The following is a 16,070-nucleotide window of genomic DNA, read 5'->3' as shown; positions in this document are numbered from 1 at the left end:
GCTTGTTTGCGTGCCCTGTGGATGTGATATGTCAGATATTCGTCTAAATCTCAGCAATAGCATATTATTAGCGAACATGTTCTTTGGTACATTTGAAGCACATGAACATGCTTGTGTTGAGGCGTCAAGAATAGTGACAGTTGTTTCTGTTGAGTTTTGACCTAAATCAGTTTCAGCTTGGCTATGTAATAGCTGTTTAATTTGATATCCACTGACCATACCATAGCATTCTAAATATTGCATGTTCCTTTTTAATGCCCAAATATTGTATGTTATATGGCTATCACATACCATAGCATTCTAAATATTGATACCCACTGTTATATTGCATGTCCCTTTCATTCGGTAACAGATTTTTAACAGTTTGCTGAATATTATTCATGTTTTCTTATTTATACTCTTCTGTCTTTTTCTGTGGAAAACTGACCTAACTGCCATCACTTTTATGCATAAGCATCTTGAGAAGTATGGAATTCCTGTACCAAATTATGCTCTTGTCAATAGAGAGTATCCATACCAAGAGCTAGACCACTTCATTGAGCAAGAAGATTTTGTGGAGATCCATGGAAAGCGCTTTCTTAAGCCCTTTGTGGAGAAACCTGCTAATGGTAATGTTTCAATATTTATCAAATCAATTTCATTCTCTACACTGATATTTGCCACATTGTCAAGAAGTTTTGAGAGTGAACAAAGAACTATATATTCAGTCTCTTTATTATAATACACATGATGAGGTTATTATTTGCTTATAACAAGTTCAGTTATAGAGTTATATGCCATGTGATTCCTTTATTTTTGTGTTTTTATTCAGGGGCTGTCCGTAGGACTACAATTTATTAGCCTCTTGATTATACACATATTATGAGGTTATATTCACTTGAAATAACTAGTTATATACTTATATGCCACTGATTTCGTTTGTTTTTGTTCTTCATTCAGGCGATGACCATAGAATTATGATTTATTATCCTAATTCTGCTGGTGGTGGAATGAAAGAACTATTCCGTAAGGTAAACTTTTAAATCAGCATATCATTTGGATGTAGGTTGCTTATTATGATAATCTGTTTCCCGGAGTTTAAAGCCTATCAACTTTCAAATGCTTTGACCTATGAAAAAAGATGAAATAATAATGTAATAAGATTAACCTCTGGAGTTCATATTTCCCAGGTCTGTCTATCCATGTTTTAGATGCTTTGAACTATGGAAATAAAATAACATAATAAGACAATAATACTTTGGACTTCAATCTTAAAGTTGTTGGTTTGGGCTTTGATTTTCTTTAATTTGGGACACTTGGGACCTTGATTTACCCAATTTATCTCTGTGATGGGAGCTGGGAGCATATCAAAATTTGGGTCCTTTGGAATAGGAGAAATGCAGGGGTTGGGATGTCATTGTAGGTTCCTACAACAACAACAACAACAACAACAACAACAACAACAACAACAACAACAAAGTCTTTAGTCCCAAACAAGTTGGGGGTAGGTTAGAGGTGAAAATAAGATCTCGCAACCAACTCATGGTTCTGGCACATGGATAGCAAGCTTCTATGCACCCCTGTCCATGGCTAGTTCTCTATTGATACTCCAGTCCTTCAGATCCCTCTTTACGGACTCCTCCCATGTCAAGTTCGGTCTACCCCGACCTCTCTTGACATTATCGGCACGCTTTAGTCGTTTGCTATGCACTGGCGCTTTTGGAGGCCTGCGCTGAATATGCCCAAATCATCTCAAACGATGTTGGACAAGCTTCTCCTCAATCGGCGCTACCCCAACTCTATCTCGTATATCATCATTCCGAACTTGGTCCTTGTGTGGTCACACATCCATCTCAACATGCAGATCTCCGCAACACTTAACTGTTGAACATGTCACCTTTTAGTTGGCCAACACTCAGCGCCATACAACATTGCGGGTCGAACCGCCGTCCTATAGAACTTGCCTTTTAGCTTTTGTGGCACTCTCTTGTCACAGAGAATGCCAGAAGCTTTTGTGGCACTTCATCCATCCGGCTTTGATTCGATGATTCACATCTTCATGTCTAAAGTTGTTCTTCTAAGACACCACCTGCCCGTCAAGGCTAACCTCATCCTCCTCGTAACTAGTAGTACTGAAACCGCACCTCATGTCTCAGTTTTAGTTCTACTAAGTCTAAGGCCTCCTTTGGTTTGGAGGAATTTTGTAGGATTTTCATAGGATAGGATTTCTATAGGAAAAATTCCTTCAGAGCTCTTTGGTTTGTAGGAATGAAATCCTATTCCTATGGAGGAATTCTTTCTATCCTCCACATTTCATAGGAAAATAAACATTAGCCTAGACTCAATGGAAAAAATCCTATGGTGCGAATCAAAGGGCATCTCCTTTTCTATTCCTATGCATAGGATTTGAGATGCATGTCATCTCATTTCCTATGACTTTCCTATTCCTATGATTTTCCAATCCTATGAACCAAAGGAGGCCTAAAACCTTTGGATTCCAAGGTTTGTCTCCATAGCTCTAACTTCCTATTGACTCCGTCCGACTATCATTGACTAGCATCACATCATCCACAAAGAGCATACACCATGGGATATCTCCTCGTATATCCCTTGTGACCTCATCCATCACCAGAGCGAAAAGATAAGGGCTCAAAACTGGCCCCTGGTGCAGTCCTATTTTAATCGGGAAGTCATCAGTGTCGCCATCACTTGTTCGAACACTTGTCACAACATTATCATACATGTCCTTGATGAGGGTAATGTACTTTGCTTGGACTTTGTGTTTCTCCAAGGCCCACCACATGACATTCCGCGGTATCTTATCATAGGCCTTCTCCAAGTCAATGAACACCATATGCAGGTCCTTTTACTCCTTGTATCTCTCCATGAGTTGTCGTACCAAGAAAATGGCTTCCATGGTCGGCCTCCCAGGCATGAAACCAAACAGATTTTTGGTCACGCTTGTCATACTTAAGCGGTGCTCAATGACTCTCTCCCATAGCTTCATTGTATGGCTCATCAACTTAATTCCTCGGTAATTAGTACAACTCTGAACATCCTCCTTGTTCTTGAAGATTGGTACTAATATACTCCGTCTCCATTCTTCTGGCATCTTGTTTGCCCGAAAATTGAGGTTGAAAAGCTTAGTTAGCCATACTATAGCTATGTCTCCGAGGCCTCTCCACACCTCAACGGGGATACAATCAGGGCTCATCGCCTTGCCTCCTTTCATCCTTTTTAAAGCCTCCTTGACCTCCGACTCCTGGATTCGCTGCACAAAACGCCTGCTGGTATCATCAAAGGAGTCATCCAGTTCAATGGTAGAGCTCTCAATTTCCCCATTGAACAACTTGTCAAAGTAATCCCGCCATCTATGCTTAATCTCCTCGTCCTTCACCAGGAGCTGGTCTGCTTCGTCCTTGATGCGTTTGACTTGGTCAACATCCCTCGTCTTCCTTCCTCTCTCGGATCTTGGCCATCTTTAGATGTCCCTTTCGCCTTCCTTCGTGTCTAACCGCTGGTAGAGGTCCTCATACGCTCGACCCCTTGCTTCTCTCGCAGCTCGCTTTGCGGCCTTCTTTGCCATCTTGTACTTCTCTATGTTGTCTGCACTCCTATCTAGGTAGAGGCGTCTAAAACAATCTTTCTTCTCCTTAATAGCCTTCTGGACATCATCATTCCACCACGAGGTATCTTTAGCTTCTCTTTTACTTCCCTTGGATACTCCAAACTCCTTTGAGGCCACCTTATGAATGCAAGTCGCCGTCTTCATCCACATATTGTTTGCATCGCCTCCTTCCTCTCAAGGGCCCTCCTTAATGACCCTCTCCTTGAACGCCCGAGCTCCCTCCCTTGAGCTTCCACCACTTCGTTCTAGCGACTTCGGCACGCTTATCTCGCTGTACACGAATCCGAAAGCGGAAGTCAGCCACCAGCAGCTTATGCTGACGGACAACACTCTCTCCAGGTATCACCTTACAATGTAGACACACACACACTTGTCTTCTCTTCCCGAGAGGATGAAATCAATCTGGCTAGAGTGTTGACCACTACTAAAAGTCAGTGGATGTGATTCTCTCTTTTGGAAGAGGGTGTTAGCTATGATCATGTCGTAGGCTAGAGCAAAGCTTAAGACATCTTCTCCTTCTTCATTCTTGATGCCATAACCAAAGCCCCAGTGCACCCCTTCAAAACCTGCGTTAGATGTACCCACGTGGCCATTGAGGTTTCCTATGAAGAGCTTCTCGCCAATTGGTACACTCCTAACCATGTCCTCCAGGCCTTCCCAGAACCCCCTCTTGGTGTTCTCATTGTGGCCTACTTGCGGGGCATATGCGCTGATAACATTGAGAACCAAGTCCCCAACTACCAGCTTGACTAGGATAATCCGGTCCCCATGTCTCTTGACGCCTACCAACTCCATACTTGAGGCTCTTGTTGAGCAAGATGTCTACTCCATTTCTCTTTGCAGCCGTCCCCGTGTACCACAGCTTGAAGCCGGTATCCTCCACCTCCTTCGCCTTCTGTCCCCTCCATGTCCTCCAGGTTCCTACATGATTTTTTTTTGAAACGGATACATGATTTCCAAACACAGGGGCTTTGCAGGTGATGCCTTTGGATGGTGCACAACAAATAAACACATGAATTTTGGAGGATTTGTGTGAATGAGTGAGCGAGGCTACTGGTTTTATAAATTACTCCCTCCGTCCCACAATATAAGACGTTTTTGCAAACTAACATAGCTTGCAAAAACGTCTTATATTGTGGGGCGGAGGGAGTATCTATTTGGGTATCAGAGCCATTGTCTAGCCGGTTACCATTCATAAGTACTGGAAAAATAGGAAAAAAATCGAAGTGTTTGGTCAGTAAAGGACTCAGACACAATCGTCTTGACACTCTCTCCTTGATGAATATATTTCAATATAGATAAGCAATTTCCCTGTGTAGAACTGAAGTATTAGCTCGCCTTTTGTCATTTTAAGTACTTAACAAAGCAGAACAGGAAACTGAGAAAATTCCTTATGCCTTATGTATTATTTTTATAAACATTTCTTTTATTGGGATGCAAATTTAAACTTCTTTATATTGTTGAATAAATGTAGGTTGGTAACCGATCTAGTGAATTTCATCCTGATGTCAGGAGAGTTAGGCGTGAGGGATCTTACATTTATGAGGAATTCATGCCGACCGGTGGGACAGATGTGAAAGTAAGATGCCTTTCTGAAGTTCTTGTGTTTATTTATGTATATCTTAATGACATGCTTGCTGTCACTGCTTAGTTCTTGTGTTTATCTATGTATACTTTAATGACATGCACACCGTCCCTGCTTAGTCCTTGCATGACATGCTTTGTCTAGTTGCAAGACAGTCTTTCATGACGTAAATAGTGCCATGCAATATTTACTCTACAAATTGTTCTTTATCTAGCTGGAAGTATTAAAACACGCCTTTTCAGGTTTACACAGTTGGCCCAGGATATGCGCATGCCGAGGCACGCAAATCACCAGTTGTTGATGGTGTTGTTATGAGGAATCCTGACGGGAAAGAAGTAAGATATTACACTTCCATATCCTTCGTGTAGTCTGGATATTACACTTCCATATTCTTTGCATAGTCCAGATTCAGATACTCTTTTTTTCAACAACGATTCAAATACTCCCTAGTTTATCTTTTGACTATCCATGGAATGTTTCTTTATATGATTATGTGAATACTGATGCAAAAACTCCAATTTAATGTAAATTTCTGTATGGAAACTTTCCCATAGATGTTGCTATGTTTGCCACTTAGCCCAATGAATGATAATATAACACATGTAAAGTTCAAACTAATAGGTCTCTGCTGAGATGTACATAAGTCAGGAAGTAAGCCTAGCTTACTGCATGGGGAGAGTGGATGTACAATCCCACAACTCAGGTTCAAGTCCTCACGGATGCGAACCTAGGTCCTATTAGAGTTAGAGTTATCTTCAGAAAAAAGATTACATCTGCCAGGTCAACATGGTGGTACTCTTCTCCAGCCTGGCCTGTGTTTTGTGGCACATGGTTGTTGAAAACTGCATTTTTGTGTTTGTTTATTGGATGCTATTTCTTAACCATTAGGTCGACCTTTTTGACATAATCTACTTCTTCCATCCCATGGACCCTGGTCCCATTCCGTTCAGCTTCTTAAATGATCCAATTTTCACTTTCCAACTGATCTTTTTTTGTTCTTATTCTCCTATGTTATTATTTGAAGGTACGTTATCCTGTTCTTTTGACCCCTATGGAGAAACAAATGGCAAGAGATGTCTGCAATGCTTTTAGACAGATGGTAACACTGCTTTTTGTTTCTCTTTATTTATAGTTGTCGCTGGAAATGAATAGCTACCCTCAATTATTATTTTATTTTGTCTGATGGTGAATTATTGAAGTCATGCTGCAATGGGCTTATGATCTTATTAGTTTCCTAATATTTTTTGTACAGTATTTCTCTAGTTGTTTTATAACTCGACAATCAAAATACATGGCTATATGACTTGTACTTTTCACTTTCTACAGAAAAGAAAAACCATATACTCCACCTAAAGCCTTATACTTGATTTCAGTTTCATAATACTTTAATTTTATAATAATTCAATAACTAATGGTGCCAAATATTGTGCTCTTAATCTAATACTCCCTCCGATCCAAAATAAGTGTCGTGGTTTTAGGTTAAATTTGAACTAAACCCACAACACTTATTTTGGATCAGAGGGAGTACTGTTTTTTAAATGTACATGTATGCCATACATTTTCAGAGTTTTAATGCCCGTTCATATGATTCTATACATTTCCTACTTAAGTTGGTGTCTCTTATCTCCTGTTTTCATTTTTCATTCTTGCTGGTTGTACCTTTAGCATTTCATTTCTTATTCCCACTAAATTTATCATCTGTTATCCTTTTTGTCTGACATGTTGCTGGGCATTGGACTGCCAGAAATAAGCATTTTGTTTCATCTTTTTTGTGGTTCTCTTTTATTTAAAAAATGGCTATATTTGTTTCCTGATCAACTGGTCTTGTCAACTGTTGGCCATTTAGGAAAGGAAAAAAGTCCACTTCCCCCTAAATTCTAGCACAAGTTCACTTTTCATCAGTCCTAAACTGTAGAACTGTTTGAACTGCAACCTTGAACTATTGAAATAGTCCACTTTTCACCCTTAAGTGGTTCTAGTTTTGGTGACGTGGATGTCATGTGTCCTCCACGTCAGTGCCATTGATAGGGAGAGACCGAGAGAGAGTGCTTGGAAACAAGGGATTGTGGTTTCTTGGTCATGAAAACAAACACTATGGAACAAGCAGTCTAAAAAATTACAGCATTAGGATAAAATCTTTCACAGAAAATACCAGGGATGGAAGAAAAAGGGGAAACTGAGAAAAAATGCCATGGCATTTCAGTGATGTGGCAATGAGTTTGTAGACTCATGGTATCCACGTCAGCAAAAACCACTTGTGGAACCACTTGAGGTTGAAAAATAGAATGTTTCAATAGTTAATGGTTGCTTTCACACAGTTTTAGGATTTAGGGTTCAAAAGTGAACTTCTGCTAGAGTTCATGATTGAAATTTGGCATTTCCCCTTAGGCAATAGGCAATCATGGTTAAACTAAATAATCAGTTTCACGTTTGGACCTTTAGACAAAAAACAACAAACCAAATATGACACTTAGATTATGTTCATATAGTATATGATTAGATGTTTTCTAACTACTCCCTCTGTAAACTAATATAAGAGCGTTTGGATCACTACTTTAATGATCTAAACACTCTTATATTGATTTACAGAGGGAGTACGATGTATGCTGCTTTCTTCTTCTGATAACCGTTTCTCATTGTCATATTATTTCTTAATTATCTGTCCGCTGAGTTATTGTGTTGTTTTCTACAGGTTTGTGGTTTTGATCTCTTAAGGTGCGATGGAAGATCATACGTTTGTGATGTTAATGGATGGAGCTTTGTAAAAAACTCTTACAAGTGATTTCCTTGATTCTCATTTTCATTACTTTTGAAGAATGTGTATGATAATGTGCGCTGAAACGTTTGGACAAACTTTTATATGATTCAGGTATTATGACGATGCTGCATGCATCATGCGAAAAATATTTCTTGATGCAAAAGCTCCTCATCTTTCATCAACCATTCCTCCAACCCTTCCTTGGAAATCTAAAGCACCAGATCAGTCTACTGAAGGCCTTACACGACAGGGAAGTGGGATCATTGGTACATTCGGTCAGTCAGAAGAACTACGCTGCGTCGTTGTTGTGATACGCCAGTAAGGCTTTTACCGCTGTTTTACTGTCATGAATGGTTGCTGTTAGCGAGTTAGTGCTATATCCTTACATCACATATTTGTTTAGTGGTGATCGGACACCAAAGCAGAAGGTGAAACTGAAAGTTACAGAGGAAAAGCTTCTGAATTTGATGTTGAAGTACAATGGTGGAAAGCCAAGAGCTGAGGTATCCTCTTTGTTTAATCTCAAGTTTTAATTTAACCTATTGGTGATGTTAGAGAAAAAAAAATCTTAACCTGTTGGTGCTCAAATTGTATGACAGTTTTGTGCTTTCCTGGCAGACAAAACTGAAAAGTGCAGTACAATTACAAGACTTGCTAGATGCCACAAGACAACTTGTGCCACCAACTAGGTATCATGTGCTGGAAGAAGTAAATAATTTGTGTATTTACTAAATGGCTAAATTACTTAAATCTAATTGTTTGTTCAACTGTACTTTCATGACAAAATCTGGAATTCTTTTGTGTATCTTTTAGGTCAGGTCAGGAGAGTGATAGTGATGCTGAAGATTTGGAGCATATTGAAAAGCTTCGTCAAGTCAAAGCAGTACTGGAGGAGGTGATGCCTGTTTATTCAAATCTGCCTGTCCATCACATTTGCTATGGTCATGTGACATGTTAAATGTTGGATATCTGTGCTAGTGCAACCATACAAACCACTTCAGTTTGGTATGAGATAAGAAAAAAAAGACGGAAACTTGATAAAAGGATATTCCCTTTATTTCATATACATCAGTAAAATGTTTCAAGTTCAAATTCCTTATGTGCTTGGACAAACTTATGTTTCAAGTTCAATTTTTTTAATACAAAGTATTTTGTTGTTCCTTGCTGTTGCTTTGTACTGGGTATGCCCCTTTAGACGGTTTTCATTATTATGGTATTAGCAAATGGATATCAGTAAATGTCCAGTGTGCTTCCTGTAGCTAACTGCAGGAGTGCACTAGTAGTCTTTGCGGCCAATTCAGGATATTCACTCATGGCAGGCATGAATGCTACTTTTAAAAATTTAATCAACAAAGTTGTCGAATGTTTTGATCATTTCTTCCTTTCTGTCTCTCGGTATGACTTGCGTGCTGTTGCAAGAACTATACATGCCAATTTGTTCACCTATTATTTCCCTGTTGTAAATGAATGAATACAACCTTTTAAATTGTCTTGCATATCTTTATCTAGTACCAGAACAAGCTTACTGGAAAAAGAACACAACTGCTTGTACTATATATATGTATCCACTCAGTCTTCTAATGGATGCTGACATATGCCATTGAGACGTTGCACTGATCTTTTAATGAACGCCGAGAACTAATTACTTGTAGTATTTTTTGCAATTCTAGGGTGGGCATTTCTCGGGTATTTATCGGAAAGTGCAGCTAAAGCCACTTAAATGGATTAAAGTTCCAGAGCACAATGGTGAAGGTGAAGAGGATCGGCCAATAGAAGCCCTGATGATTCTGAAATATGGTGGTGTACTCACTCATGCTGGGAGAAAGCAGGTTTGTACTTCTAATTTTGTACGTTGTTATTCTATCTTCTCATGTCAACTTTTTCTGATAATTCATTCGAGCTATTCATTTCCAAATGTAATTTATTATAACTAGCATAGTAACACTCAGTCATTCAGTACAGATGTTTAGAGGAATACTACATTGGCAACCATTTTGCCTTTTCCTATGCTCTGTTACCAGTCGCAGAGCTAAAAGTTTTGTAAAGCCTGGGCACAATGCAAGCCAAGTGACTGACCACAGGGTTTCTTCTCTGCAGAGTGCAGAGAACCACAATCAACGATATTTGGATACACATTATGTAAATACATAGTTCAAAAAAGCGCTAGGCGTTAATTGTGCGTTTTGCCACCGCCTTGCGCTTTTCTGACCAAAGCGCATGTTTATGTGCAGATTAAGCGCAGTTATGCGCTAGGCGTTTTGCTATTGCCTAGAGCCTAGGCGCACTTAAGCGCTTGCTTAGGCGTGCCTTTAACTATGTGTAAATACAAGCTCTAGTGTTGAGAACTGCAAATCCATGATTGCTTTAAAGTAAAGGAGCAATTATTGTAATGGTGCCACGCCCTCATGCATGCTGGGCCTAGGAAATAACTTCAAAGCATTCTCAATACCTGCCGCATGTTAGCATATGCAAGCATAGTCGTCATCTTTTTGTAGATTGACGTAATCTATGAGTTAGAGAAGTTCTTTTCCATTATTACTTGAAGTAGTAGTACATTTTGGTCCATAGCTTCTTGTTTGGTACTCCCTCCGTCCGGAAAAGCTTGTCCCAAGCTTGTTTCTCAAATGAATGTATCTAGCACTAACTTGATGCTAGATACATCCATTTGAAGGACAAGCTTTTTCGGACGGAGGGAGTAGATAGGCAGCAAAAACTGTTGCCAGTCTAGCACAAAGACTATTTTTTGTCTTTCACAATCACTATAGTAGTCAATAGTGTATGCGACCAGGATCTTTATATAATATTACTCTTATCAACCGCCATTTCTGTCATTTCAATTTTCAAATATTCTTATGTTCAGTGAGGCAAGCTACTTGTCAAATTTTGATATGATGGAAGAACAAATTTCGTGCATCTATGTTAGTATTTAGTATCAACAATTCAACATACATCTATTGTAACAGCATTTTTTTTATGATTTTCATTCAGGCAGAAGAACTGGGAAGATTTTTCAGAAACAACATCTATCCAGGTTATTGTTCACATTCTTGTTGTTTCTATTATCTCGTGAAAAGAGTAAAATATTGGATATTCTTGAGAGAGAATATTTATTTTGGTACAATTTTGTTGGTCTCTAACGATGTTCTCAAGAGAAAATTGCGTTGAAGATCTGGAATTTGAGAAGTGATGGTCTTAGCTGAGTGTTCCTAATAATGTGTTCCTGTCTGCTCCCTAAACTTCAAAATCACCAATTCACCATAATGTGTTCCTGACCTTTAACTTCATGCTACTTAAATAGCTCCAAGCCTCCAACAATTTTTCTTTTTAAAAATAGGGCAGCACAGTGCACGCAGCTCCCGCTTGCACAGGGTTTGAGGAAGGGTCTTTTGTACGCAGCCTTTCCCTGCATTTCTGCAAGAGGCTGTTTCCAGGGCTCGAACCCGTGACCTCATGGTCACAAGACAATGCTTTACCGCTGCGCCAAGGCTCCCCTTCATAGCTCCAACAATTTTAGTTATAAAATATTCTAATATGGCAAGCAAGTTTAGATATAGGTGACGAAGGTGGGAACTTGGAATTAAGAATGGTTGGTGCTTTGTTGGGGTCATTAGATGTCATGCAGCTTATAATGATCGTAAAACGGATAAGCGATCATAAAACTCCATTCGGCTTATTACATTTTCCACTTGTTTTAATACTTATGAAACTTCTTTGGTCTTGCACTTGAATTGCATTTCTTGCACTTGAAACTGTTATTCTGACTAGCATGGAATCCTGAATCAGGGGAAGGAACAGGTCTGCTTCGCCTTCATAGCACGTACAGGCACGATTTGAAAATATACAGTTCAGATGAAGGACGTGTTCAGGTAATTCTTTTAGCTGTCCTTTTCAATCCATAGCACCTTTGAAATCCTTTTAGATATTTTCAAGTTAGGTTGCAAAAGTTCATGCTTCTTGCTATGTAATGGTGATTACTGAGAACTCAAATACTTTGTGCTGTGGTAACTAGCTCGACATCTGTGTATGTTTAAACTACGAAAAGTGTAGGACAATATGGAGATCCGAGCATCGCTCAGCTGGCTAGCAGTGTGATAGTGCATGCTGTCCACTCGCAATTTTTTTTTTGAGGAAACGCAAGAAGAGCTTGCATTTCATTGCTTTGGAAAGAAAGGAAGTTTTGGTTACAATCCTCCTAGGAGGGAATTTCAATGCCTGGAGGCACATCAGTGCACGTCCCATGTTTGCGGCAAGATGGCACGAAGCCCTAGGGCGCCGGCTCTGGCCCAGAGGGCGGCCTCGTCTTTGATCTTCGTGAGCAGGTCGGTCGTCGAGGGCCGGCCTCTGTTGAAGATGCAGTCGTTGTGGTGCTTCCATATCATCCATGGGACGAGGAGGGTCACGGAGGCGAGGCCCTTGTGCATGGGCTTTGGGGTGTCCTGTCGCGCCGTGCGCCACCAGTCGTTGAGGGAGGTCTTGCTGTCGGGCGGGGCACAGGGGAGTCTGAGCCAGTGCAGTACCTCATGCCAGATCAGCCTGGTGAAGGGCAGGCAAGGGTGAGGTGGTGCATGGTCTCGGGGGCCTGGTCGCAGAGGAGGCATCGTGCGGGGTGCTGTAGGCCGCGGCGGGCGAGGCGGTCGGCCGTCCAACATCGGTCCAGGCGGGCGAGCCAGTGGAAGAATCGTACGCGCGGGGGTGCCTAGTTCTTCCAGGTGAGCTTCCATGCTTCGTAGCCCGTGGAGCCATTGAAGGTGGCGAGTTAGGCCAATTTGGTGGAGGCGGTCTGGCTCGGCGGAGAGGGTCGTGGCGCTGATTGCCTGCCAGAGCTGTAAGTATTGCCCGATCTCGTGTATGCCGATCGTGCCGTGTATATCCCGTGCCCATTGGTTGGGCTGAAGTCCATCGGCGACGGTCCTGAGCTTGCGGCGGCGCTTGGGGATGCAAGCATAGAGGAGCGGCGCGATCTCGCAAATAGAGCGCCCGCTAATCCATCGATCTTCCTAGAAGAGGGCCTCCGTGCCATTCCCGATTTGCATGGTGGTGGATGCGAAGAAGAATGCGCTCCTCGGCAGTGAACTGCAGGTCGAGGCCGGCCCATGCTCTGGTGCTGTCCGTGCGACTGAACCACAACCAGCGGATGCGGAGCGCGAGGCTGGTTTGGCCGAGGTCGCGCACGCGGAGGCCACCGAGCGAGAGCGGCCTAGCGACGCGTTGCCAGTTGACATGGCAGTGGCCTCCATTTGCCTCCGCGCGTCCAGCCCACAGGAAGCCTCGCTGAATTTTTTCGAGTGCCCTGATGGTCTTTTTGGGGGCCGTGAGAGCGAGGAGCTGGTAGATCGGGATTGCGTTGAGGATGGCCTTGACGAACGCGAGGCGGCCGACTTTTTTCATAAGATGCGCCTTCCAGGTGGGTAGTATGCAGGCCGTTTTGTCGACGATGGGCTTCAGCTGTGCGACCGTCGGGTGATGTGGAGTCAAGGGGATGCCCAGATAGGTGATTGGGAACTCGGCGAAGGGGCAGCCCAGCAGGTTGACAGCGGGCGCGGCGTCATCTACGGTGCATCGGATAAGAAGGCGGAGCTTTTGGAGTAGTTGACGAGGAGGCCTAAAGCTCGGCCAAAGAGCAGCAGGATGCTCTTGACGGCAGTGATGTCGCCGATGGTGGGATGGCAGAAGAGGATCACGTCGTCGGCGTAGAGGGAGACCGAGGGGATCGGGCGCCGGGGGTGCAGCCGCTGCAGGACGCCCAGCTCCGTGGCGCGGCGGAGAAGGCGATCCAACGTGTCGACGACAAGGACGAAGAGCTGCGGGGACACGGGGTCTCCCTGGCGGAGGCCACACCGGTGCCAGATGGTGGGGCCGGGGTCTGTTGATGAGCACCTTCGTGCTGGCCGAGGAGAGCAAGATGGCAAGCCATTCCAGGAAGCGGGAGCCGAAGCCGTACTGCCGGAGGACCTCGAAGAGGAACGGCCAGTTGATGGTGTCGAAGGCACGAGCCAGGTCCAGCTTCAGGAGGGCGCGAGGGGTGCCGAGCTGCTGCAGGAGGCGCGTGGACTGGCGCACGAGGATGAAGTTGTCGTGGAAGCTGCGCCTGGGGATGAATGCGTTCTGGCAAGTGCTGACGAGGCTGCAGAGCTTCCAAGCGAGGCGGTGTGAAAGGACCTTGGCGAAGATTTTGGCGACGAGGTGAATTAGGCTTATGGGCCTAAAGTCACCAAGGCCGCGAGCGTCGCGCGCTTCGGGAGCAGGGTGAGCAGCGCCTGGTTGAGGGAGCAAAAGCCTCGGCCGCACATCTCGTACAACTGCTGAAAAATGTCGACGAAGTCTTATCGAACAATAGGCCAGCACAAGCGCAAGAACTTGGTGGTGTAGCCGTCCGGGCCGGGAGCCTTTCGAGCAGGAGGCGCTTCACCGCCTACCAAATTTCCTCGGCGTCAAAGGGGGCGTCGAGGTCGTCGAGGTTTGTGGGCGTGATCAGCTCGGTGAGGTCGAGGCTGCAATCGCGGGGCGCCTCACGGCCGAGCAGGGCGTCGAAGTGCGCGTAGGCCACGACCGCCATGTCGCAGGGGGCGGAGATCGGGGTGCCGTCCACCGTGAGGCTGTGTATCTGATTCTTCTGCCATCGATACGTGCATTGCCGGTGGAAGAATGATGTGCTGGCATCGCCGTCCTTGAGAGTCGCAATGCGGGCGCGCTGTCGGGCGATGGTGCGCTCAAGAGAGGCTAGGCAAGGTAGGAGGCCTTGAACTGCCGCCGAAGCCAGTCTTCGTGCGGGGACAGGGATCGGCTCTCCTGCGCGGTGTCCAGCCTGAGAAGGAGATCCCTGGAGATTGCAAGCTTGAGGTGAACGTTGCCAACAGTTCGTGTGCTCCAACTAGTAAGCTCGCGGTGATTTGCATGCGCCGCATGAGCCGACGGAAGGGGTCGTCGTCGTGGACGGAGTGCTAGGTGCCCGCCACAATGTCGTGGAATCCATCCAACCACATCCAGAATTCCTTGAAATGGAATCGTAGATGACCTGGCGGCACCGGTTTGCAATCAAGCAGCAAGGGGCTGTGATCGGAAACGACGGAGGCGAGGCATCGAAGGTGGCACTCCCCATGCAGGTCCTCCCAATCGGGGGTGTAGAGGACGCGGTCAAGGTGCACGAGGATTGGGGGTGATTGCTTGTTGGACCATGTGTACCGCCAACCGTTGAGGTAGACCTAGACCTCTTTGAGCGCGAGGTCGTTGATTGCATGCCGGAAACGACCCATCATGCGGCGATTGAGGTTGCTGTTATTCTTGTCTTCGTCGTGGTATATGAGGTTGAAATCGCCGCAAAGCATCCGGGGGCCGTCGCAAGCCGCCCGGACGTCGCGTAGCTCCTGTAAGAAGGCGATCTTGTTGGCGTCCAGTTGTGGCCCATAGACCACGGTAATCCACCATGGCGCGCGCGCGCCGGAGGGGGCGGACACCTTGGCCGTCAAGGTGTTTGACGTAAACTCAGGGTCCGAGATGGCCACCTCCTTGCTTTTCCAGGCAAGCAAAATGCCGCCACGGGTGCCGTTCGCGGGGAGGTAAACATAGTCGTCGAATTCCGAGCCAAGCACTTCGAGGACAATTGACGAGCAAACCCAAGCCATCTTTGTTTCTTGGAGGCAAACGATGGACACATTAGCGGTTACAACAAGTGAGCGAATGGCGGTGCGGCGGGCGTGCGCGTTGAGGCCACGCACATTCCAGATCAGGATCTTGGGCTCGTAATCCATGGGGAAGAGGTCGACGGTGGGGCGCGAGGGCGCGGTCATGCCTGAATCGGGCTGCTGGCGACCACCGTGGTGATCGGCGCGATCATGGGATCGATGGCTGAGAGGATGGGCAGAGGGATGGGGGTGGCGAAGAGGCCTTCGTACGCCTTCATCTCGGCCGACGTGATCCTCTGATCGACTCTGCGAGCACCGCTCAGCTGTTGGCGGGGCTGCAGATTTGCAAGACGGGAAGGCAGCCGAGCGTTCTCGTCGCGGGGTGAAGTTGGGAGGTATGCGTCGCGGGCGTCTGCCGGGGGGTGGGAGGCCGGCATCGATCTGCTTGGTGGCGGCGGCGAGGAAATCTCCTAGAGTCCAGGAAGTAGGCGCCAGCGC

At 44.9% G+C, this 16,070-nt stretch overlaps 1 protein-coding gene across 2 annotated transcripts in view; it reads left to right on the top strand.

Moving 5' to 3' along the window:
• The window catches only part of LOC119287033 (inositol hexakisphosphate and diphosphoinositol-pentakisphosphate kinase VIP2-like), a 26,584-nt gene that overhangs the window by 3,549 nt on the left and 6,965 nt on the right, over positions 1 to 16,070 (top strand). Inside the window, exons 6-18 of one of the 2 annotated variants that reach the window (XM_037566519.1) lie at positions 455 to 608; positions 940 to 1,010; positions 5,082 to 5,186; positions 5,435 to 5,527; positions 6,217 to 6,291; positions 7,885 to 7,970; positions 8,062 to 8,268; positions 8,354 to 8,453; positions 8,569 to 8,639; positions 8,764 to 8,845; positions 9,621 to 9,779; positions 10,939 to 10,981; positions 11,734 to 11,816. In XM_037566519.1, the coding sequence (XP_037422416.1) occupies positions 455 to 608; positions 940 to 1,010; positions 5,082 to 5,186; positions 5,435 to 5,527; positions 6,217 to 6,291; positions 7,885 to 7,970; positions 8,062 to 8,268; positions 8,354 to 8,453; positions 8,569 to 8,639; positions 8,764 to 8,845; positions 9,621 to 9,779; positions 10,939 to 10,981; positions 11,734 to 11,816 (1,329 nt within the window). Of the gene's footprint in view, positions 1 to 454; positions 609 to 939; positions 1,011 to 5,081; positions 5,187 to 5,434; positions 5,528 to 6,216; positions 6,292 to 7,884; positions 7,971 to 8,061; positions 8,269 to 8,353; positions 8,454 to 8,568; positions 8,640 to 8,763; positions 8,846 to 9,620; positions 9,780 to 10,938; positions 10,982 to 11,733; positions 11,817 to 16,070 lie in introns of those variants that run through there. The other variant, XM_037566520.1, reaches the window with a different exon arrangement.

Source organism: Triticum dicoccoides, chromosome 4A, assembly GCF_002162155.2.
Source record: "Triticum dicoccoides isolate Atlit2015 ecotype Zavitan chromosome 4A, WEW_v2.0, whole genome shotgun sequence".
NCBI lineage: Eukaryota > Viridiplantae > Streptophyta > Magnoliopsida > Poales > Poaceae > Triticum > Triticum dicoccoides.
Note: the sequence above shows the minus strand (reverse complement) of the source record. Positions and strands in the feature narration are given on the sequence as shown.